This window comes from Ambystoma mexicanum, chromosome 9 (assembly GCF_040938575.1).
Source record: "Ambystoma mexicanum isolate Mex_15411 chromosome 9, UKY_AmexF1_1, whole genome shotgun sequence".
NCBI classification, from domain to species: Eukaryota; Metazoa; Chordata; class Amphibia; order Caudata; family Ambystomatidae; genus Ambystoma; species Ambystoma mexicanum.
The window spans coordinates 640,912,996-640,937,699 of record NC_090931.1 but is presented as its reverse complement, the minus strand read 5'-3'; the positions used below and the strand labels follow the sequence as shown (position 1 = coordinate 640,937,699).

General features: G+C 45.9%; 1 protein-coding gene across 1 annotated transcript in view; it reads left to right on the top strand.

Annotated features, from left to right (window-relative positions):
• Positions 1–3,637: 3,637 nt before the first annotated feature.
• The window catches only part of TSR1 (TSR1 ribosome maturation factor), a 325,627-nt gene continuing 304,560 nt past the window's right edge, over positions 3,638–24,704 (top strand). The window contains exons 1-2 of the mRNA XM_069615351.1: positions 3,638–3,812; positions 21,841–21,944. Coding sequence (XP_069471452.1) covers positions 3,701–3,812; positions 21,841–21,944 — 216 coding nt within the window. The 5' untranslated portion in view covers positions 3,638–3,700. The remainder of the gene's footprint in view (positions 3,813–21,840; positions 21,945–24,704) is intronic.

Sequence of the window (24,704 nt, the reverse complement as noted above, 5' to 3'; positions counted from 1 at the left end):
CATGGCGTACTTTGATCTGAGAAAGCACACAGAGCTAATACTAGACGCAATCCCAGTAGGTCTCTGCGCCATCTTGACACAACTAAATGACAAGGATGGACAAGCTAAGTATATAGTGCAATATGCAAGCCGAAGCCGCTCCAAAACTGAACAGGCCTACTCACAAGCTGAGAAGGAGGTCTCTCAGTAGTTTGGGCTTATGAACATTTTCACTTGTTCCTATATGGGAAGCCGTTTACAGTTGTCACGGACCACCAGGCTCTATTGTTCCTATACGGCAACTCCCAGGCCAAGATGCCCCCAAGAATAGCACGCTGGGCCTTGAGATTACAAGACTATCAATTTGACATAATACACAGGCCAGAGAAGGAACACAATCCCGCAGATTTCCTATCAAGACACCCAAACAAAGAGTCCAAGACAACCCCATCCATTGCAGACCAATAAATCAGGTATGTGGTTCAAGGGAACACACCACCAGGTCTTGATGTGGAAGATAGCTCGAGAATCCTACGCCGATCAAGGACTGCAAGTTATAATGAGATGCTTAGAAACCGGTCCCTGGAAACACGCAAAACAACTCAAAGAAAGCGTGGGGGAAGAAGCAAGTCAAGACATAACATGCTTGCTGGCCGTGAAAGAAGAACTCGCAAAATCAGACGACGCTCTACTTTTTTTAAAAACATTTTTATTGTATATGGTTACAAAAAAATATAACCTTTCACAAACCTCGAATCAAATACATAATTTAGCAAAAACGAAGGGGAAAAAATGTATACAATTAATAAACAAAACATTCACATCCAGACCAATTCCAACAGAATTTACACAATCTTTAAAAGGATTTTAGTTGTATCTTATAGTCCTCAAGCATCTTGACTACAGCAATCATCTTTTGATGCAAATGTCAATCAATCAGGCTTTCCCAAAGGCAGTCGTGTGCCCAGTATGTTACATCGGACATGAACCTATTGAGAAATTGATGTCTAGAATTTCTCGTTCCCACACACTCCATCATCAGATGTTTGATTGATTGGTTTTCAGGTTTGGTACATGATTGACAAAGGCTTACTGCAGAGGCTCCCATGCCTCTTCTTGCCAGTATTTCCCCAGTGTGTAAGATGTTCAATCTCAGTCTGAAAAACGTATTCCTTGTTCTCCAGTCTGGACATTTTATTAGATATTTGCTGAGGAAACCCAGTTTCCTTTCTGCTCTTTGTAGGGGATTTGGATATAACCCTGATCTTATTTTCTCAATGGTCCTAATCCAGTCCATTTCCTCCCATTTTTTTGGCCTTTAATGGAATTTCCTCCAACAGTTTTGAGTCTATATTCGCCCACTCCTGCCATTCCTTCGCCAGTGAGTCAAGTCTGTCCAGCTGGTGAGAATTGCCAGCCTCCAGATGTTTTCTCATATCTGTATAGAGGGATTGGTCTTATGATGACATAATGCCGTGGTGCAGGATCAACAGTTTCCACTTTGCTTGGGATTTTAATGATTTTAGGCCCAGTTCGAACCTGATATTGTCCATCGATAGACTCATTGGTAGTCCCAAGGCGTGTTTCCACACCAGACCTTCCCATTTTTGCCAGGATGTGTTCCACAATTGAGGTTTGGCTTCTAGCCCATATAATAGAACAGAAACGATTTTAGCCTGATAAAACTTGGATAGGTATGAATGAAAATTTACTGTATTTCCAGAGGTTTCTTTTTATCTGAGCTGCAAGGGGTTTTATTTTTATCTCAAGGTCAGAGTCTGCTTTACTTGATGCCGGTGTGGTATAAATTGTGTAACCCAGATAAACCAAATCCTCAACCCTTTTGATTACCTCCCCCCCATTGACCATCCTGGAAATACTATTTTTTTTAAATCGGACGACGGTCTACTACGGAAAGGCACAAAGCTAATAATCCCTCGCAGTTTAAGACAAAGGGTCCTCGAGTTGGCACATGAAGGACAGAGGGATAGTATCCACCAAAAGGATGCTGAGACAAAAACTGTGGTTCCCCCAACTTGACGCACATGTGGAGGAACTACTCAAAAACTGCCCCATCTGTGCAGTAGTAAAACCTCACACTAGACCTGAACCCCTTAACATGACGGAGTTGCCGGAAGGAGTATGGGAGGAAATCGCTGTGGACCACTATGGCCCTCTGGAAGGAGGTGAACACATCCTTGTAGTGGTTGACGAGTACTCACGCTTCCCGGATCTACAGATTGAGCCGTCCACTGCCGCCTATCACACTATTCATGTGTTGGATAGAATGTTCGCCACCTATGGCATCCCCAAAATTCTCTAGACGGACAATGGGCCTCCTTTCACCGGACAAGACTTTAAAACATTTGCGGAGTATATGGATTTCCACCATCGAAAAATAACTCTGCTGTGGCCCCAAGCAAATGGCACAGTAGAGCGATTCATGTGCAACATTAAGCGCACCACTCAAATAGCTTGTATCGTACGAGAGCCCCTGGAGAAACTACTATGCCAGCTGATGAGAGACTACCGTAACACCCCTCACAGTACCACAGGGAAAACACCATCAGAAGTGATGTTTGGAAGAAATCTAAGGATTCGGCTACCCCATCTCTCTTTGGAAGAAGACCAGTACAAAGGTGATCCTGAGATGAGACAACAGGACACCTCCAAGAAGGCCGACCTGGAGAGAGCTGCCGATCAGAAAAGAAGGGTGCAAGAAAATAATCTAGAACCAGGAGATGTTGTCACCGTGAAGCAAACGCAAAGTCGCAAGAACATGGATGCATTCAACGAAGAACCCCTCACCATAGTGGGAACAAAGGGTTATCTTGTCACTGCTGAAGGTAACCAAAAGACTATAACAAGAAACTCCTCGCACTTCAGGAGAATGCCTGGACTTATACCTGCTACAAACCACAGTTTCGTAGAATATCCATCAGATTGGGATGCACCCTATGAAGGAGATCAAGAGGACTCCAGTTTAGAAACTCCACCGCGCATGTCGCCAGGGCTGCCTGAAGAAGCTAACCGGAGACCCCAAAGGACTCGGAAGAAACCACTTTGGCTCATAGAAGAAATGTTTTGAAGAAACAGAACTTTATATTTAGTATGGGGGGGGAAGGAGTGATGTCTCAGCTCACCCATGTCACGTGGGAAGGGACACAGGCGGTGGGAAGGGAAGGGGAGGGGCAGGGAATAATTAAGGAACGTCAGTTCCTGTTATGTGAAGAGTATTATAAAGACGCTCCTTGTCTCCGTCTCTCTTCGTGATTGAGTGATGTTGAGGGCCTTGCATAGTTGAGTGTCTGTGAATGCACCTCAGATGTTACAATCAGTGAAAGCTGTCTCCCACCAAAATTCCTGATATTCCAGGATCTTAACCGTAGAAATCAAATGGTTAAAATTCCTGAGTCTCTGGGAAAAATCCGGAGGTTGGGCAGGTATTGGCATCATCTCTGCAATGATGTCATTCTATGTAAAGAAGAATACGTTGTTTTGGTAGACATACAAATCAAATGTGTGTTGCGCTCTTTGCGAAGTAAGCAATCTATGTTGGTTGCAGTCTGTCTCTCCACCTGTTTTATATATTTTTTCAATAAAGTTTTCATTCACAAAAAAATATCTGCACGGAGCTGTGCTGTTCACGAACCGGAAATGCACTCCCGACATGTGCTCTCTCTCACTAGTTTGACACCGGAAGAGTTTTCTTTACCCGAAGATGGTGTCCGGGGAGCAGCAACCACACCGGCCTGGTGCCTTGAAGCAGCAGAACAAACAGCACAAATCTGGAAAGCACCGGAGCAAGGGTGGTTTGGAACGGGAAAGTAAAGGTAAAGGAGGACGTCGGCGAGAGTCTGAGCGTAATTCAATACCTCTAGCTAAAGTGGACTGCGCCGTAGAGATGGAGATAGGACTAAATATTGCTTCGCACTTCTCAGTGGGAGAGTACTAGGGGTAGCGTTTAATATTGGAGTTACATAGACATCTAGGGAATATTCCAGCGTTGCGGAGTTAGGAGGCTGCGCCGATCTCTGAAAGAGGACCATGGTGCGTTAGAGCTTAATAATATACAGCGCTGGCCGGCATTGCTGATAAGGAACAGGTGTGTTGGAGTACACGTGTTTCTTGTCATGCTGCTTGACACTTGCTGGGATGTGGTGCAACGTCTTGGAGTCTTTGGCTGCTGGCTACTCTTGCAGGACGGTTGTTGGTACCATTAGTTCTGGGAAATGTGTGGTCATGATAAGTTTCAAGACTGTTATGTCTGCATCTTCCTTTCTTGCCACAATGAAGAGTCCATAAAGAAAACGTAGCGCCGGATTCCTGAGAAGCGGTTGGCCGGCATCTGACCATAGAGATTGAGAGTGGAGGAGCACCAGTGTAAGAAGTCCATAAGGGCACTTTCTCCTTCCTCCTCTGCTTCTTCCACTGAGGGCTCTACCTCTTCACTTCATCTGAGGTGTACAGTATTGAGCCAGGGGGAAATATTTGGACATGTAGGCATTTGCTACAGTGTTTGTTCAGGTGTTGGGCTAAATGGGTTTCCAGCAGACACCTACTGTTCATGCAGTGATGTCTGGGGAAGCTTGTGGAAGATCGGCCCGATAGCATGGCTCACAAAAGCCGCGCACAGTAGCCGGTGGAGTTGCTTTTTGGAGTGCTGCTGTGACTATGGGGACAGGACAGCTGTGCCCGGGCACCTTCACTTGAACCATAGGAACGGGCATTTGTTTGCGCATCATTGAAGATCTCTTTTGAGTTGACGATGCTGTTTGGTGTGATCTCTTGGAGAAGAGAGTGTATCAGGCACTAAATATTGCTAATGACTATGTAACTAAGCTTTGTACTGTAAGAAGTGCCACAATGTACTCGGACTGTTGTGCGCTGTATAAATACGAATAAAACAAACAAAACAAACTCGGATGCTAAGCCTCGGGCTACAGCGTCTGGTTGGACAGAGAAGATTTTGAGGCAGAGTGAATCCTGCAGCCGTGAGCAGCAAAGCTGCCTTCATACCTACCTAACCTCTGGATTTTTCCCAGAGACTCAGGAATTGTAACCATTTCTCCTGGTCTCTGGGAAAGAACCTGGAATCTCAGGAATTTTGGTGGGGTACAGCTTTCACTGATTGCTTTTTTTTAAAATTTTGTTATGCTTGCAAGACTGCGCCGCCTCGGACTCCCTGCCGGAGTGTGGCTTTGATTCTGCAGCAATGACTGGAACGCTTCCATCACATTGTCAAAAATAATGCAGGTGAAGCAAAATAACGTGCGTTTATTTTGCTCCGACTTTCAATGCGAACAGGCGTTTCTTTTGCTTTCGTTCATTTTGCCCACGTTAGGGTGGACTCAGCCGCATTGAACCAGAGCCATCAGGTTTGCATGCTGGACAACTCGCCATTGCACTACATAACCTGATGAAAAACGACTAAGGTGAAATGTCCAGTTTCGGTACTGCAAAATTCAGAGGAAACCTTTGTATTGGTTCGCACATTTTAACGTGTTGAATTTATGGAAGGCGAGTGCCTTTTGTCCTATGCAATGTGGGTGGTTGTGAAAAGGCAATTTAATGAAATGTGCATATTTCAATTTGAACTGCAAATTTCTGACGTCACATCACAACAAAGTTTACCTTTTTGACATGTGGGCGGAGTCATGAGAAAATTGTCAGTTTTGTATGACTAAGGGCGGGGCATACATCTCAGGATTTTTGATTTTGAAATGTAGGCAGGTATGGCTGCCTTGGACGTTCAGAAAGCTCTTTTCTTGGTAGTGTAAAGTCCTGCCACCAGGTGGGTGGGGGCTAGGCTCAGTTTTTTTTTTGGCATGAGTGGGGGGCCGAATCCTCAAGTGTTTGGGTGAATAGGATTGTCAGGTGGGGTTTAAAGGACCGATTGATGATGTTTCCCGCCCCCCAGGCCATGGAAGTAAGCTTTGGATATAATCAAGAGGGGGTGGGGGAGATATGAACATGTGGAGGAGTGGGGCTATTATGGGAAAATACCAAGAAGGAAAGAGCTCAAACGTTTTACTCCATCTTTGTGTTCCTGAAGCTGAATGCCAAGTTCCAGCTGGTGCTAGATCTGAAGTGGTTGAATGTGTTCATGCGGACACAGCTCCTTAAAATGGAGAATCTTCATAAGATTATTAGACATACTATTTCCACTGTTTACCTCCTGGGAGTATAGGCTGCCCGTCTGGACCTAGTTGCTGTTTACTAAAATATATCCTGGACGTTGGTAGCCCTTCTGGCTAGGTTGGATATTTGTGTTCCCCTGTTTACTAGGTCTAAGTGCTGTAATAGTATATGTATTATATATCATACCCTATGAAGAATAAAGTAGAAAACTTGTGCTAAATTATATGTGGCCTTGCTGATTTTTTAACATGACTGTGTGTAATGTCTAGGGGTCTACTCTTAACGTACCTCTGAAAGTCGGTATGTATAATGTTGAAACGGGTGTGGGGATTGCGTTTTAGGTTAACAAACAAGTTAGTTCTTAACTGGCCATTTACTGTTTCATCTATACTGTGCTCTGCTAGGTGTTATGTTTATCGTGAGTCAATAATATCAAGGGCCCTGGGTGTATTGTGAAGTTAATTTATATAGGGACTATTTTTGTAGTCTTAACGCGCTTGTGGTTGGTACGCCCTCAGGGACCTCAGTCCAGAGTATGGGAAATTCTCATAGAAAGCATGTGTGCATATGGCCAAGATTAGGAATTGGCTGAGCTGGCTAGGCTTCGTTAAGCCACCCAAAAGATCAGGCATGTGGGTGGGTGGGTACTGAGTGGGGAGAGGGGGGGTCACGAATTGTGGGTGAGTGGAAGAGACTCATGTGCCCAGCTAAACCAGAATTGTGTCATAGGTTGTCACTGTATTCCAATGGCTGAGGTTTTGAGGCAAGTCTGGAGTGAGTAGGTTTAAAAACGTAGTGTCCAGCTAGACCAAATTCTTCGTAGCTACATTCTAATGTGCGTGGATGGATAGCTGTGCCTGCGGCAGATGTCCACTTAGGTGGTGCCTTTATACGTACCAGGGGCTCTGATATAGCTTCACTTGATGTTGCTGTGTCCTCGGGTCTTCTGTGGGGACAAAAAGACTGGCTACCTATGTGGAGTCCTCTAGGTGCTAAGGAAAGGCTACCTTTGAGTCTTCCAAGTGCAAAAGACAGGCTGTCCTAGTCCCTCTTCTAGGTGTGGCAGGTAGGCTACCATGGGAATCAAGGATGTAGGATTCTGAAGACGACGTTGAAAGTTTTACTGAGATATTTTGCCAGTTCTATACTTGCTGCTGGCAGCCATCTGCCAACTGTGGTATCAGGATACCATTGCTGATCTGTGATCTTTAGGTGCATTGCAAGTTACCAGCATAGCTCTTGAGCGTTAAGGCGGGCTAACATTACCTGTTGTTTTACCAATCTCTTCTAAGCCTCAAGCTTGTGCTAGTCTTAGATATCCAAGAGCAATAGATGTTTTAGCTTATACCAATTGGTCCTGGTGCAGCGAGTTGACGTACATGGCAGTCTTCAAGTCCTTCCCTAACGCCCAAAAGAGAACCATCCCAGTGCGATTGTTTCCACTGCAAGATGCGTGCAAGTGGTAAATGCATTCCCATCCCCTAATGAACCTTCTAGGTGAGACACATTTCCTGTCGCTCAAGTGTAGTACATATCCTACCCCTGGCAATCTACCTCAGTGTAATACGTTTCCTGCCCCCTCACAGTACAGCTGGGGGTTAGACCTTTCCTACCCCAAAAATCCACCTACTTTCAACACATTTTCTATCCATCCCTAATTGTTGAAGTGCGATATATTTCCTACCCCCAACAATCCATCCAAGTATGACGCATTTCCTGCCCTGAGCAGTCCATCGAAGTATAACACGATTCCATCTCCCAACAATCACTCTGTCTGCCACATTTCCCATCCCTCCCCAAACCATTTAAGTGCTCTGCATATCCTACCGCAAGCAATTGGTGCATGTTCTACCCCATCAATCCATCTAGGCACAACACATTTCCTATCCCTTGCATTACTTATCCCACCACCAAACAGTACATTTAAGTCTAATGCGTTTCCTATACTGCTTAGCTCATCTAGGTGCAATCCAGTTGGCGCATACCCATATCAGTTAAGTATGAGCAACAATTGGCCACAGCCTGGCGTGTCCGTAGTCGGTGAGAGATAGTTGTGTGGATGGTGGGTTGTGGTTGCCATTTTGAGAGTGGTCAGCTGCCATGATAAGGGCCGGCATCGCCTGGGGTTGCAGGTTTGTGAGAGCGCCATCTAGGATGTCGGGTCATGTCCCTGAGGGGTTTTGCACTGTCGTTGTTTGGGGACTGTTGATCCATGTTATGCTACACCTTGCAGAGCAACCTTGTCTGGATAGGGATGTGGCTGTGGCTGGAAGAGTAATGTTGTGGTGGTGATGGGGGAGTGACTCCCTTCCACAACACGCTTCTGGACACCACATGAAAAAAGCACATTTTAGGTTGCTTCTGAAGAAGAGGTAGTTTTTGTTGCAGCGGATGTGTAGTGGAAGAGGGAGTACCAGATGGAGGGGACTTTGATAGAGGAGGCAGATCCTCCTACTCTCGTGGAGTTGTGGGTGGGGATTACAAGAAGTAGTTCTGAGCCAGATTGGAGAGATCTGGTTGGATGGTAGCTGGTGATCTTGTCCTGGAATAACTAGTGTGGTGGAGCGTGCAGTGAATGATGCACATGGCTTTAAACCTTGCCCGTCGGTTGATAGGGAGCCAGTGCAGTGTTCTGAGGGTGGGGTGAGGGGGGGGGGGCAGGGATATATTCTCTATGTGAGAGTGAGAAGAGGAGTCTGTCCACGGATTTTTGGATAAGTTGAGTTGCCTGAGCTGATGTGCTGGGACACCTCGATAGATTGAGTTGTTGGCATACTCTAGGCTGGAGAGAAGAATGCAAGTAATGCAGAGAGTCTATGAGAGTAAGATAGGCAAGGTAGGATTTGCCTTAGGATGCGATGCGTAAGTTGAAGTTTCATGTTCTGGACACAGAGTTGATGTGTTGGGTGAGGGATAGCTCAGAGTCCATTGTGCACCTCAGATATTTTTTTACAGAGCCGGAAACCGGCAGAGGCGCCCCATGGGCGTGTGGCCAGTGTATTGGTTGGGTGATGAGGCCGGTATTGCTGCATAGTAGTATCTCGGTTTTGCAAGGGTTGAGGAGAAGGCGGTTAGCTGTCATCCAGTGATCGATTGCAGAGAGGCAGGAATTGAGGCGTGGTTGGGAGTATGTTGGGGTTTTGGGGATCTTGAAAATGATCTGAGTGTCATCTACATAGTTGTAGCATGAGAGGTTGTGAGAGCGAATGAGTGCCGGCAGTGTGTTGAGGTAGAGATTGAAGAGAAGGGGTGACGGAGTCTCCCTGAGGGATCCCTGTCTGGACCGGGTGAGGGACAGGAGTAAAAGGTAGAAGGAGCATGATTTGCATTTGATTAGAGAGGAATGATGAGATCCATTTCTGGGCACAGTCTCTGATGCATAGTGTGTGAAGCATGTCCAAGAGAATTGTGTGGTCACTGGTGTAAAATGCGGCATATAGATTGAGCCGGATGAGTGCAGCGCATCCATCAGTGCTAGCCGTTCTTTTTAGATCATCCCGATGGACAGGAGCTGATTTAGTTCCTCCAAGGGGCCTGAAGACGGATTGGGCTGTGTCGCGGAGCGTATTGGCTTCAGAGAAAAGAGTTACTTGTAAGCCGCGTGGTCAAGGAGTTTAGCAATGAAGCGGGAGTTGGAGATAGGTCTGTAGTTTTGAAAGGTCAAGAGTGGGTTTTTTGAGAAGGGGTTTGACGTATGAAGTTTTGAAGGCTTCGGAGAAGTTACCGATGAGAGAGAGAGTTGTTAATGGCCCAGGGAGCGTTGCCAGCACATGTTGGATTTTTTAAAGAAGTGTAGTGAGACAGGAATCTTCGGGGGAGCCTGAGGGCTGGCTCAGTGCTAAGAGTTTGAGGAACTCGGAGTGTGAGATAGGTGAGAATGAGGAGGGGTGTGGCCGAGTGGGTAAAGGAGGGATGTAACGGAAGGAAGGGGCGGTGAACGGAGCTCGTTTGGAGAGGATGAGGCAGTGTCTTTCCATGGCAATGCTGTGAAAATGGTCAAAGTGTCACACAAAAAGCCTGGGAGTGTGGTGAATGAGGGTTCAAACCGCTCGGGGTCTGGAATTCAGTGATTATTTTGTGGAGTTCTCTGCTCTGATTTTCGGAGTTAGAAATCCGGGTTCACTAGAAGCTTTTTATAATTTAATCATGCACACGCGATTTTGTTTTGAGGAGTGGGGTTAGCCCTCCAAGTTCACTCTAGGTGATGCTTGCTGGATTTGACTCCGGGTGTGTACCACTTTGGACTGGGGCCTGATCTCTAGGTGGTGTCTGGTTGGTGTGAGGGGATCAGGGTGTTGGTTAGCCAAGGATCAAAATGATCGATCGATGGATGGATATCCACCCTGCGAGCTGGAAGTGTGTTTAGGAGGGAGTTGGCCAGATCAGAATTTATGACAACTTTATTCCAGACGGCTAGGTTGGGGCATGGGCCATAGGCAGGGATGGCAGGGTGAGAAAAGGGTGCACGAGGGAGAATATAATTTAGTAATCCGTCCAGATTAGGGGGTGAGGTGGGAGGTTGGACAGTAGGTCTGTTTTGCTGAAAAGGGTGTCCAGAGTGTGCACTGCAGTGAGAGTAGTTTGGGAGATCAGATGAGTCGAGTTGAGTTTCCCGGGTATCGGTTAGCGAACAAGTCATTGGGTTGGTTGGGACGTCAAACCAAATGTTGAAACTCCTAATATAGTGAGGGGTGGATGTAGGATTAAGTTGGCTGAGAGGGAGTCACTGAGGGAGTCTGCGAAGAACCCGTTATAGCCTGGAGGTCTATAGATGAGTAGAAAGCTGTGGGTGAGGGGAGGGGAGGAAGCAGATCTTTACTTGTAATGATTCAGAGTTACTGGGTAGGTTCTCGGTGTATGACTGAGTGGTGTTGTTTTTGGAGGACAGCTAGTCCTCCTGCTCTGCAGGGTCTATTTTGTATGATCAGGGAGTAACCCGGGGAGAAAGTCTCATATGCGATTGGTCCATAGTCGTCGGTGAACCATGTTGCCACCAGACAATCTGGGTTTCATGGGACAGACACAGCCCTTTTGGACTTGAAATCCAACATAGCAGGAATAATTGACAGGGGCGGTATAGCACTGATTTTGTTATTAGATCTGTCTGCCGCCTTTGATATAGTCGATCATGCACTTTTGGCAGATAGACTGATCAAAGCTGGCAGATGTTCCGTTCCTGCTGTTTGCCGGTTTAGATCTTTTCTTGGTCCAAGGAGGGCAAAGGTGTTCAAGGATAATGCAAAGTCGCAAACGGCATCCCTTATTTGCGGTGTTCCACAGGGCTGGTGCTTATCGCCCCTACTGTTCAATATTTACTCCAGATCACTGTGTGATCTTCTGGCTCCAATGGGGGTGCAATTTGCAAATTATGCGGTTAACACCCAGATTGTGTTAGAACTGTCTAGCTCTTATAGCAAAGACTCGGGGTTAGTGACATTTTTAATGCCATACAATCTTAGATGGCTAAGAACTAGTCTGCTTTAAATAATAATCAAACTGAGTTGCTTTTTCTTTAAACCGAATGAAAGCTAAAAAAAAAAAAAACTGGACCCACTATATAGCAGTTTCACAATCTCTGGCAATAAAATACAGATCCCTGATTTTGTTGTCTCATCTTAAGTCTGCTTGTTCTTAGCCTGCACATTTGCTGTGGCAGATTCGTCCCTATCTATCGGAGACCAACAGGGCCTTGATAGCAGCTGCTATTGTAAACACCAAGCTAGACTACTGCGATAGTCTCCTTGTTAGTACTTCCCAAACAATATAAAAAGACTGAAGGTTACCCAAAATGGAACTGTTTGTGCAGTCTGTGGGAATGGATGTCAGTCCCTAGTGTGAGGCTGGCCGGAAGTTGCATTGGCTCTCGGTTAGTGAGAATTCAAATTAAAGGAACAGTCCTGGTATATAAATGCGTGGGCGGTGAAGCTCCTGCATATCTATCTTCTTGAGTAAAGAAGATTCCCTTCAGACGCACCTTGCGCTCCAGTACTACCAACTGCACCTTCTCAGAGGTATTCTACCTTTTCTCACCTTCCCCCAGAGGCTCACTGTCTCCAGAGCCCTGGTCCTCTCTAGACTGGACAACTGCAACAGCCTCTTTCTCAACCTGCCCTCTTCTACCCTGTGTCCTCTTCATCTCATCCAGAACAGAACCGTAAGACTTATCCTTGGCCTCAAGCCCATGGACCGCATCTCTCTGGCCTTGAAATCCCTTCACTGGCTCCACGTGGCTGGAAGGATTAAGTTCAAGACCCTTTGCATTGTCCACAAAGCTTTCTGGGGCTGGGACCCACTCTACCTGCAACACTCTCACTAAATACTCGCCTTCCTGAGCCCTCCGCTCATCTTCCTCCAACTCTCTGCTCATCTTCCTCCAACTCTCTGCAGGTGAGCCAATTCTCCAAGCAGAGACTGGGGTGGGGGGAGATATCTTTATCCTCTGCAGGTGCCTCTCTCTGTCTTGAGGCGGATCTTCTTAAATTCCATAAACTCCTCAAGGCTTTCCTCTTAGCCTCCTCCTTCTCTCTCCCCCTCCCTTGCTAAACATCTCTTTCTGCGTCATCTCCTCTGCTCAGTTTTGCTGACTGACTGGTTGCTGTTAGGAAAGTTTCCCATTTATGTGTAATTTCCCCTCCAGTTCTGTACCGCCCCACCCCCAAATTTGTGCTGTGGTATAAACACCATAGTCTGACTTTTACCAGTGAAGCACAGCCTTCTGCTGCACTCCACTGGGGCTTCGCTCACTTGTTATGGGGAAACAGACGTGCCCTTAAAGACAGTCATTACTGGGAGACTTTGTTTCCCTTAGTCCTTTATTATGTTGCAACATGTTACAAGTGCACAATAGTACAGCGGGCTTTGATCTACCTTTTGTTTCCAAAGGCCCTGGACTTCCTCCAAGCCTAAGGAGTGTTTGGGTAGAAGTACAGATGTGCCTTGGACAGGGCTGGTGGCAGCTTATTTTTAACGCTTTCTTGCCAGGCAAACCACATTTACCGCGGTTGGCACAGGAAGGTGGCCTGGCTCCAAAATGGCCATGCACAAGGTTCTTTGTCCTGTCCGTTGGCCATCTTGTCCCTTTGCCTCCCCTGGTCGAGGATACCTGGGTCAGTCCTTATTTGATCATGCAGTTCTCCGCGAAACACCAAGCTTTTGCACGCTTCTGCATGCCTTGTGTGTTTGTGTGTACCCCCAGGATGTGGGCTGGACTGTCTAGTTCCAATACCCATCCTAGGTGCTAGAGTATGGTGTGCTGGGAATTACTGGGACCACCGTGGTCCGTGATTGGTCCACGTCTTGTGTGCCTGTATGTGAGCAGATCTCCCATTGGGTCCTCTTCGTTTTGGCACAAAGGAGATTCTGGATAAGAGAAGGCTCCAGCAGGTCGATCTATTGAGTTCTCACTGAATCTAGGTTGGGATCTAAGCATCCTGAAACTGAGAAGCCGAGTCGAAGAACCGCTGGTGACCCGCTGGAAGGTCCCAAACTCTTCTCCCGGTCCTTCTTCCATGGCTAGCCCCTCTCCAGTGTGACTTTTGAAGCTTTTCTTGAATATTAACTCTTCCTTGTGGTCTTCTCAAGTAGACCCCCATCCTCAGAAGTTGAATCGAGTGCACAATGGAGTAGCCCTGCATCGCCAACTAGCTCGGACTGCAGATTCTTTGCTTTTTGGCTCCTCTGTCTCGGACCCCCAATCTGGGAATTAATAAATCAATGATTGTTCTTCCGAACGGTCTTTGGGTCATTCCTCTACTTGTGTATTGTTGCTGGAGCCCAAGGTGGTAGCCAACACCTTGCACAGTGACTGTCTGTTTAAAGTGCAATCTGCGTGTTATAGAACTTCTTTTCCGGATACATGGTACTGCTCACCTTAGACTCTGGCACTGCTGGCGAGTTCTTTATTAGTTTCTTCATCCTTGTGCCTCTTCTTCATCGCCAAGGGTCTTCTGTGGCTTGGACTCTAATGGAAACCTGGGAACTGCTTCTTCTAACACTTTGCAGAGGAGGCCTTTCTGCCAAAGTCTTCACCAAATCAGCACCTGATTGAAACCTTCTCGGTTAGATGGGGGAAAGTGTGTTGGTTAACTGTCAGTGCATTTTCCCCTCCTAGGAAAAAGTATTTACTGCCTTTCCCCCTCTTAAAAAAGAGTCTTTACTGAACTCTTGAAATGCCCTCCTGAAAGTGTTTTCTTTCTTTTTACATTGTGACATATTTACAATGTTCACTTACCTGTAAGTATAATGTAAGTGTAATGGGTTATCTCTCGCCCTTTTCTTATATACAAAGAATACATCTTTATAACAAATAGTGTGTTGGCATTCTGAAAAGTGTATGGTGATTGGTGAAAAGTGTATGCTGTACGTGATCACCACCCCACCACACCCCACCACACCAGACGTCGGCCTGGGCTGCTCTGCTATACTACTTGGAGATCTTTGTGAGCTTGGAGGAATCGCTGGTACCCTTGAAACAGGAAGACCTACCCAAATACCGTGACCACAGGGTTTAAGGGAAATGTCTCCCAAAATAACTTGTCGGGCACTTGACGAACCTGCACTGGATGTGACTAGGAAACTCACTATTTGTCTTCAGCTCACAATCTTTTCAGCAATTGGACTTCCTCTTTGTGACTTCTGGCACAGCAAGAAAATCTCGCAAACCTATCCTAATTTAAGCACATGTATCTACATTTTCAATTTCTACGGTCTTTCCTCCGCTCTCCCTTTGTCGTTTCAAGGAAAATGAACTGTCGTGATGGCCTCATGGGCCAGGTTTTGGGGGTGTCTCCATCCAGGTCATTTTATCGTGCTGTAACCTGGGTAGTACATTTATCAAACATTATACAATATCAGTGTGTGCTTGATTGTGATCAGATGACACTGCAGTGCTGTCATGTGTAGCTCATTGAAGTTTCACATGAAATTGCATGGTGTGCAGCAGTGATTGTTGTGGGCACATGGTTCTACTTGCAAGGATGCTGAATGGTAGTTCTCACGTTAGTAAGGACTGTGTGGAGGATGACTGGTGAGGGACTAATGGCCTGATTACTTAGCAGTATTCTTTCTTGCATGGAGTCCTAGTCGTCCTCCTCACAGTTCTAGTTTCAGTCCTCAAATCCCCAGTAATGCATTCCAATGCAGTTCATGCCCCCATAAGCATGGTATATGCTTCCTTATGTAATGTGCAGCTATTCATGCCTCATTGCTGTCATCCTGCGCCAAATGTAGCCTCAAATGCAGTAGAAGGCTGCCGTCCCTGGTTGCCAGCCACTGGCCTGCAGGCTGCACTTATCTCACAGAAGGGCTGCAACTCAAGCTTCCTTTATGGCAACATCGACACTTAAAGGATCTCTTGACGCCGCAATGCTACCAGGATCCACGCTGCTTCGTCTTTCTTCCATCGCCTGCGTTTCATCCCGCATGCCCAATGTTCTCAATGTCCTGCTCACATTGCATGCATGGAGAAAGGTGTACCTACCCCATGTCTTGTCCACCCCACCCGAGAAAGGCTCAATGGGCGTGAACTAATGCCGAAAATAAACAGGGCTCTGAAGAGGCCGGTTTACTTTTAGGTTGGCGCTACCTCTGTGATCCATGAACCAAGGAGTCTCTGCACTCGGGGTTGCAAAGAGGTTGCCAGGATAGCTGCTGCAACCCCCATATGATATCACTCCGAGAAAGATGGGAGGAAGCAGACTTTGCATGCACAGATTTGGACATAAGGTCATGCCGCTGAACTTGTAAAGGACACCTGGACGTATCGGCTGTAAACAAAGCATCAAGTTGAATCTTGATCACAGCAACAATTATAATGTTTACGACTCCCACAAACTCTGATAGGAAAGTTTCGTACAGATGTGAGAGGCCTTTTTTACATTGCAGTTCGAAGCGAGCTGAATGCCTACTCGTTTTACATTTTTCTTGAATGTGATTTGCATTACAATTATTTTCACATTCCCGCATACAATCTTAACAACTTTGGGCCATAAAACATGCACTCTCCACTACTGAGTGAGCATGTACTCTTGTAAAGAATGATTTGCTGTGTGCATGTGGAAAACTGACATTCGTTCCTGGTCAGGGTAGGGGCAAGTGGCGTTTATGCCTACCTAGTAGCTTGCAACTTGACACTATTCACTGTGACTACATAACATGATCTCAAACCTCGAGGGCCATGCATTGAAAACTACTGTTGTCGCCCATGTGTCTATTTTTTTCTTTTCCACTCTTTATTTAAATTTTCACAAAAAACAATATATTTAAACATTACACGGGTTTCAAAATGATTCCAGTTTCATGATGATCAGAACACCTATTCTTAATTACGTTGCTTGTTAGATCTGTAAGTTCTACTATTCACCCTAAACCCAAATATTATAAGACAACAAGATACACACCACACAGAGAAAACAGGGCAAATCACTAAACAAACCCTTACTCCCCACCCCAACTAGACTAACACTTATGTATTCAATCATTAAATGCTCTATTTTACACTCATTTATACATATCATCGAAGGGCCTCATACGTTTCCTCCCGGTTCTGTTTTAACAGCATATATTTTTGAAAGTTTGCATGTCTGATAACCAACCCTCTACAATTGGTTCTTTTTGTTGTTGTCCACACTCTCAGAATTAGTTTGGTCGCCACAAGCAGTGCTTTATCAATCCAGCATGACTCCCCCCATGCAATATCACATCTACCCTTGGGTGACAGCAGGACCACAGCTGACTAGGTCCTTGGGGAATGTAATACCCCAGATTGTATCTAATCTGTCGAGCACATCCTTCCAAACATCAACCACTCTAGGGCAGTTCCACAACACATGCAGTAACGACCCTCTCTCTCGTCGGCAGCCCCAGCACAAATCAATATCTATCATACCTAAATAAATAATTTAGTCATACTGGAGTCCTATAGAGGCAACCTAGAATCCTCGGAGTAGTATTATGTAACTGTTAGTCCATCTTGGCCCTAACGGCCACCTTCCAGAGCTCTCCAATTCCTTCACTGATCTATTTCTACCTAGCTCATCAACCCAGATTTGCCTCCTTTTTTCCCAGGTATCTATCAAGGTGCCTTCCACCAGCATCATTTAAAAGAAGCTTGAGACCAAACGAGGCGGTGTGTCAAGCAATTCAGAGATCTTGGGCATTTATATCATTGGCGCATTTAGCATCCTTTGCCTTTCAAATAACAGATTCCGCAAAACCCTGTATCTCCCAAGTTCCTTCTTGCCCAGGCCATATTTCTCCAAAGGTTTCACAAAGGGTATCATTTTCCCTTCCTGCCAAACATCCCAAATCTTCAGAATCCCTTTATTGACCCAGCTGTGCCAATTCAACATCTTATTGTCTATTTCTTGAATGTATAACATTGCAATATTGTTTTTGTCTCGGTAAGTTATCCATCCCTCATCAACATGACGAAACAAAGGATAAAATCATTGGCGTGCAGACTGAGGTTTTCTCAAAGTTGTCTCCAGGTTGCTGGATTTTTTGTGTGCATAGCAGTGATCATTTAGCACTGCTTTAGCAGTTATTAAAGTAAAAGTGATAACTAAGTAGCCCAATGTTCTTTTTCAACAGAAAAGTCAGCGAATGTCTAAAACTATGAAAAAAATATGTGAAAATTGATAGCTGCAAATCAATGGTCTTCTACTTTTCAGTGCAACTGATTATCTTGGTTCCAGATTATGCAATGTGTGCATTCTTAGCAACTGTATATTCCTAATGCTGTATCGTCCTTGGACGTTATCCTTCTTGGAGGGATGGGGGCTGGGGGGGTGGGGAGGTTAGACTGGATTTCTAAACTCTGGCCTGCTCGACAGAGTTTAGTAGGCCAACCTAGTTATAGTGAACAGGGACAGCTCTGGGAGCTGTAGGCAAACCAATCAATGTGGCATGGAGAGTGGTCAGGGCTATGTCTCAGGAGTAAGTGTGGTAAGGAGTCCACAATGAGTCCAACACATCGAGCAATCAAGGATTACACTTAGACAGGGAAGCACAAAAATACTCTATTTATTTGTGGCCAAAGCACACACTATGAATAATACTAACAGCAGGTAGTAATATCACACAATATTAAATGGTGAAATACATATATAAAATCACAGTGAGTTGGTGTAAAACATTCAGTTCACCCCCCAATATCTGAAAGTGAAGGTACGTAAATGGTTATTGCACCAACAGCCCACAGGAATATACACCCCGACTTGCAATGTCCATCCCTAAATTGTATGGGGCCCTGTACCCAAAAGTTCACAAAGTTTCCAATAGTTTTAGGGAGTGTGAAAAAGTTAGGAGGATGACTGTGGATGTGTGAGAGGTTCCAAAAGTCAGACGAGGATGTATTCCAGTGAATAAGACTGTCCCCAGCTTTTGCCAAAGCCAAACAATAGTAAAATATTTTATTTTGGCAAACCTTTAAAGGGTGGCGCTAGGGGGGGGCCTGGTAAGTATCGCTACAGCTTACCACCAGTACTCTGGTTTTTCTCCAGACTTGGCAAGTCATTGGAGGGTTGCTTGAGGTTGGTTTTCCCACTATTGGTTCCGGTCTAAGAAGCTGCATGTGCAAGAACAGTTCTGGTCGGATACAGGAGCTTGGTGCAACCTCTATCGACAAACCGGTGCAGGACTTTAGGGTGGTCGACCAGATGTGAAAACGGTTTCAGGGACGGTCACCGTTGCATGGCGACAGCAGGGTGCACAGATGCTGCGGTTTAAGTCTGGTTAGGATGCTGAATATTTGCAGGAAAGACTCTTGCAGGATAAGCTCAAGACCCCTTGAGTTTCGGGGTGAAACTCGTAACAACGTCTCTTCCATCGTGGTAGCCCAATTGTAAGCTAGTCAGTCCACTGGAGGGACCAGGAACGCTTTCAAAGGCTCCAGCTTACTAGGTTACCAGACGACTAGGAGAGTGGTTGTTCCCACAAGTGCTATGGGACAAAGCCATGAGGAAGGTATTCTAAGATCACCAGCCAGACGGGGCTCCACTGGGACTGCAGTAAAAGTTGGTTACCAGGCCATGTCAGGATTGGTCCACAGGTCTTCCGAAGTCTTCTCGGCTGTGCAGGATACTTGGCTCCTCGCAAATGGCTGCAGGACTCTGCCCCTCACTCATAATCGGCAGTGGTCTAATCAGGGGCCGCTGTTCGTGAAACTCATGCATACACTCAAGACCGACAGCAACCAGTTTGTGTATTGACTAGCCAGTCCCAACCCACTTCCAGGCTTGCAACACACATGCCCTGTACTAGCCCGCAAAAACTAAGGCTTTCCTAGGGAAGTGCATGACCAAAAAAGGAATTTCCAGACCTGGCAAGGCAGGAAAAAGGCCAACGAACAAGATGGCCAAAAGAACAATCGAGAACCTCGTGGCACAGCCATGTTAGGACACTAGCCAGAGTTAGTAGCCATACATGGTAAAGCTACAACAAAATACAGTAACAATAATGAAAAAGTAACTGCTGCCACCAGCTTGTCTTTAAGGCCCAATTCAAAGTAATCAAAACATCCTGTTGTGTAGTCGAGGGTCATACAAAAGAAACCCCATTGCACTGCATTGGAAGATGCATTGTGCAATGTTAAGTTACCCAAAATGTATAACAAGAAAAAGGGAACCCTATTTTCCCAGTACTGACAGCCTTAAGGACTAGTCAGTCTCCACATAAAACATAAGAGCAAAAGGCCCTGAAGAGAAGCTGAAGGCTTCACTTCACTGCAAAAAGTAAGGACAAAGTGCAAGTGAAAGGTTTGGGGGGATCATTAAAGATGGAGGAAAAGCTGCTCCAAGTGAAAAACCTTACAGGGGGCACTAGAATAGATGAATCAGTCGTGTGCACTCGCCATGCCATGGAAGCCTAATCCTCTGAAGCATCCTAGACACATCACACATTGGGGTATAGTCTAGGTATCTGGCCCCAAAAGAGGTTTCGGGTATGGTTTTAGGCTTTCATAAAGTCTGTGCAATATCTACTTCACCACTGCTCACCCAACACTACCCTATTATGATTGCCACTTCTTAAAAAGTAAAAAGCAGTTCTTTGTTAAATGCGTTTCTGTCTTGGCCATATGTTTTGTTTTTTGTATATGCTTGTACTGCGCCGACAGCCCGCAGGTATCAGGGCGCAAACAAAAACACAAATGGACAACAGAAAGGACGGGACAGTGATTATCGGACAAGTCGGGAATCACTGAAAGGCATATTATTCATTTTCGTTGAAAATTACCAAAAAAGTATCAGATTGGGCATGGATCTAATAGTTGGTGGAAGGGCATTCGAAAGGGAAGACGCAGTGACCGAAAATGATCTTCAAAGACCCCTGGATTGGGAGTATCTTTGTCCCTCCAGCTGCAACAGAGATGGCGAGCACAGATTTCTAGTAGGGTGGTACAAAGGTACCGATGCTTAAAGGTAAACTGGGGCGTTGCCATAAAGACAACGGTGCACCAAGATACCCATCTCAAAATGGATTCGCTCCTGAACACGGAGCCAATGCAGATCTCTCCTGAAATGTGCGATACGCGATCTTCTGGAAATATTCAGGGCCAATGCCGACTGCGTCATTCTGGATAGTTTGGCAGGCCTAGATGTTGGACTGAGAAGCTCCACATAACGGGGCATTACAGTAATCCAATCTGGTTAAAATTGTGGCTCGAGCTATGGTCACTGAGTTCTTTTCACTTAGATGATACTCCGGTGAAGCCTCAGATAATAATTACAATTACGGCGGAGGTAGTGCACTTGGGCATCGATATTAAGGGGGAGGCCTCTGAATACCTGAATGTTCATTCGTTCAACCCCCAAGCCACTCCCCCTTACCCACCAAATTCATATTTGTGATGGAAATACTGGCTACATGTTCTGTGTGTTGCTAGTTTTGATAGCTCGTAAAATATTTGTGGAGTGTTTGTTTTCTGTTTCTTAAAAAATAGTCCTTTGTTTATCCAATACTTCACCAGTCTTCACAACTGGCCTAGCTGCAACCCATCACCCAGACTTTGTCTTTGTCCCCACTCACTTGCACATCCCAACATGGTCATATATTTGCCTGTTATTAGTATAAGTGCTGCCTGCTTCCATTCTTTACTAGAGATTATACCCCCAACCTGTGTCATGCCCCCACCTTTCCATACTGTGGCTCTTTTAGTTGAAGCCTATTCTCTCCAAGCTAGTATGGGCTCGTGGGTTGAGCAGTCTTCAGAAATCTGGGTGTGGTGTGTGGCCACCTGTTCGAATCTATGCAATGATACATTGAGTACCCTTTGAGGTGGGTAATAGTAGCATCTTTAATAAGTGGGGGAAATTCATTCTGATGCATTCTTGAATCTGTGACAGGTGGAATTATAATGAAGGCTTTTCGACTTGACCAAAATATGAGGAGATTCTGGATGAATAACTGTTTACCTCTATACCTTCCTGTGTGTACATGTATGAAATGTAGAATATCAGATGCGCACTGTGCTCAAATACTGCCTCAGTTGCATATTCCACTCCTGTCCGAAATGCAACCTCAATGTTACCTGTAACACCACCTGCTGCTGCGGATCAGAATCCAAATGTTATTTTGAAGAAACAAATAGGTGCTGCACCCAGTTTCACTGATGCATTCTTCACCTTCACTTTGTTTCTCCTTTCCCCTTTTGCACTTTTCTCATTGGTGCCTACTTCTCATTAATTCCTTTTTCTCATTGGTACCATTTCATCTCTATTACAGGGAGAGTCGAAGCAAAGCTCCTAAGCAAGAAACTGAAAAGAGATCTGAAGAAGCTGGACAGAAGACACAAGGCAAGCCAGCTCCGGAGGCAGCGGAAGGATGCTGTGAGTAATTAATTGTGAAAGACGCCTTGGAAAAATGTCAATATAAACATGAACTATACATTGGAATTTCATGGGACATTTCTTCTGCCCGTTGCCTGCTTTTTCACTCACAGTTCTCCTTTCTTCATAAGCAAATTATCTGCCTCATTGTCATGTTGTCATGAATGGAGTTTCTCCATGACAATGGAGTTGTCATGGGAGCCTAGAGGTGATGACGCTTTTGTGGACATTTTGGGCCAGGGACTTGATGGCTGGGACAGTTTTTCTGCATCTTGCGTGGTGTTTTAAACATTTTTTTTGTATAGGGGTTCGGGCCACTCCTTGCCCACCAGCCTAAAAATAAAAGAAGTACCCTAACCCCACCGCTAAAAAAAAAAAAGGCATAAAAAATGCTGCAAAACTGCAGTTTCACCGAATGCGGTGAAATGCGTCCAAGCGTGCAGGGCCTGAAATTCCCTCAGCAAACTTCTTGTTGTTTCATGAAACTTTCTCTTTGTGGTGGTTGTATGAGCTGATTAGTTTTTTTTATGTTAATTTCTTTTTATTTAATTTTAACAACAAACAAAACAATCCCAACCTCCCTAAACACCCTCCCCCTCCCCCCACGGTGCTCCCTTGGGTAATGCCTTGTTCATTCTCGGTTCATCTTGCCTGCAGGGATTCAGCACGGGTCCAAGAGTTTAAGGCGCAGCGGTCGCCAGCCAATCCTGAAATCATCCCTAAGAAAAGTCAAAACCTCCCCACAATCCCTCGCAAAGTTCTGCAGGGCATTGTTCATAGCATACGAGGCCCATTCCAACGCAACTAACTGCCAGACTTTGCGTAGCCAGTCCTGAAAAGTTGGAATAATCGAGCTTTTCCATCGTTGGGCAATGAGTAACATACCTGCTAAGGTTAACAGTACCTGAGCTCTTTCTCTGGCTCGCAAGTTCCCTCGCTCATCTCTGCTCCTGATGCCCAAGAGTATAAGTTCCGGCACCCTGCCGCCCCCTTCCCAAATGCTTGTTCCTGTGCCAGGCAGATTTCCTTCCAGAAGGGCTCTACATTTGGACATCTCCACCAAATGTGCTCCGCCGTGCCCTCCTTCCCACAACCCCTCCAACATGCCCCCGATGCTCCAGGGTACATCCTATGCAAGCGAGCTGGTGTATAATGCCACCCGAAATGAACTTTATACCAGTCCTCCTGGATTTGGGAGGCTCGTGCTATTCTGGGAATCCTGTTCCACAGTCTTTCCCATTCCCTGTTTTCTATGCCTCTACCCAGTATTTGGTCCCATCTCCCCATGTACGCCCAGTTTTGCCTCAGGGTGGCGCCGTCTAATATCATATATAGGTTTGAGATGAAACCTCTAGAACTGTCATTTGACACCAGGAATTTCTCGAAGGCGGTTAGTGACCTGGTGGCTGCCTCTTTATTCTTTGGGTGTAGCAGCCAGTGTCGCAGTTGAGAATCCTGCATCCTCTCCCCCAGCTCGAAGTCCCTTGTGCAATCGACAAAGGAACAAATCTCTCCTCCCAGGAACATCTCTCATCCTGTGGCAGCCCCAATCATTACACCGCCTGAACGCTCCCCTCTCATGACCCGGTGTAAAATCTCTATTGTTGCATCGGGGTGTGAATGGGGATGGGAATGTTGTGATCCCCTTATGTTTCACCAACCGGTCCCTGTTATCTGCTACTAATTTAGTGATAGTGCTGGCGTACATATGAGCCGGCCAGTGTTGCTTCGGGAAGCACAAAACCTCCTTTAAATTGTGTTTGGCTACTGCCCTGTCCATCTTAACGCAATGCTTCCCTTCCCCCTCATGGAGCCATTCCCTTATTACCCTGAGCTGGGTTGCCTCGTAGTATTGTTTAAAGTTAGGTAAGGCTAGACCCCCTCTTAGACCTTGGGGCTGAGAGTTGGAGCGTGCTCACCCTCGCTCTTTTCCCTTCCCAGATGAAGTAATTTATTAGAGACTGGAGCTCCCTGAAAAAAATTGCTGGGACTGCTTGGGGGGATAGCCTGGAATAGGTAGAGGAGACGCGGCAGCACCACCATTTTCACTGCTGCCAGCCTCCTGAGCCAGGAAATGCGAAGATTTCGCCACTTGTGAAAGTCCTTTTTAATAGTCTTTAAGAGTGGGAGATAATCCGCTGCGTACCACCGAGCTGATTAGTTTTTTGGCTTCAGTGTGCCAAAGTGAAAATGAGCCCCCCCAAAACCTGTGATGTGCAAATTTTCTACCACCATTTCAAATGTTATTGTGCCAAATGGGACTACATGTGTCTACCACCACTGAAAATGAGCCCCCATCGCAGAACCTTCTATACAACCTGCCACCACTAATTGGACTACTTATGCTGTAAGCATGACCACGCCCACTACCTCACCCACTCCTCCCATAGACCCCTCTCCAGCCTCCTCGGAATCCCACCTTAAATGCGCCATGGTCAACGCTATGTCCATCAACGCCCAGGCTCTGGACATCCACAACCTCATAACCACCCATGACCTCGATCTGCTCATGATCACGGAGACCTGGTTATTTGAGGCTTCCGGCCCTGCACTTTCCCTTGCACTGCCCGCTGGCTACTCCATCACCAGACAAGATTGCCCCTCTAAAGGTGGAGGTGTAGCAATCATTGCCAAAGACTGCCTCTCCACTTGAAGGGTAGAGAAATCCATGCACAACAACAGTGACTACCTCCAAGTCAAAATCAACCTCTCTCCTCACTGCAATATTGCTATTCACATTGTCTATCGCCCCCCAGGTCC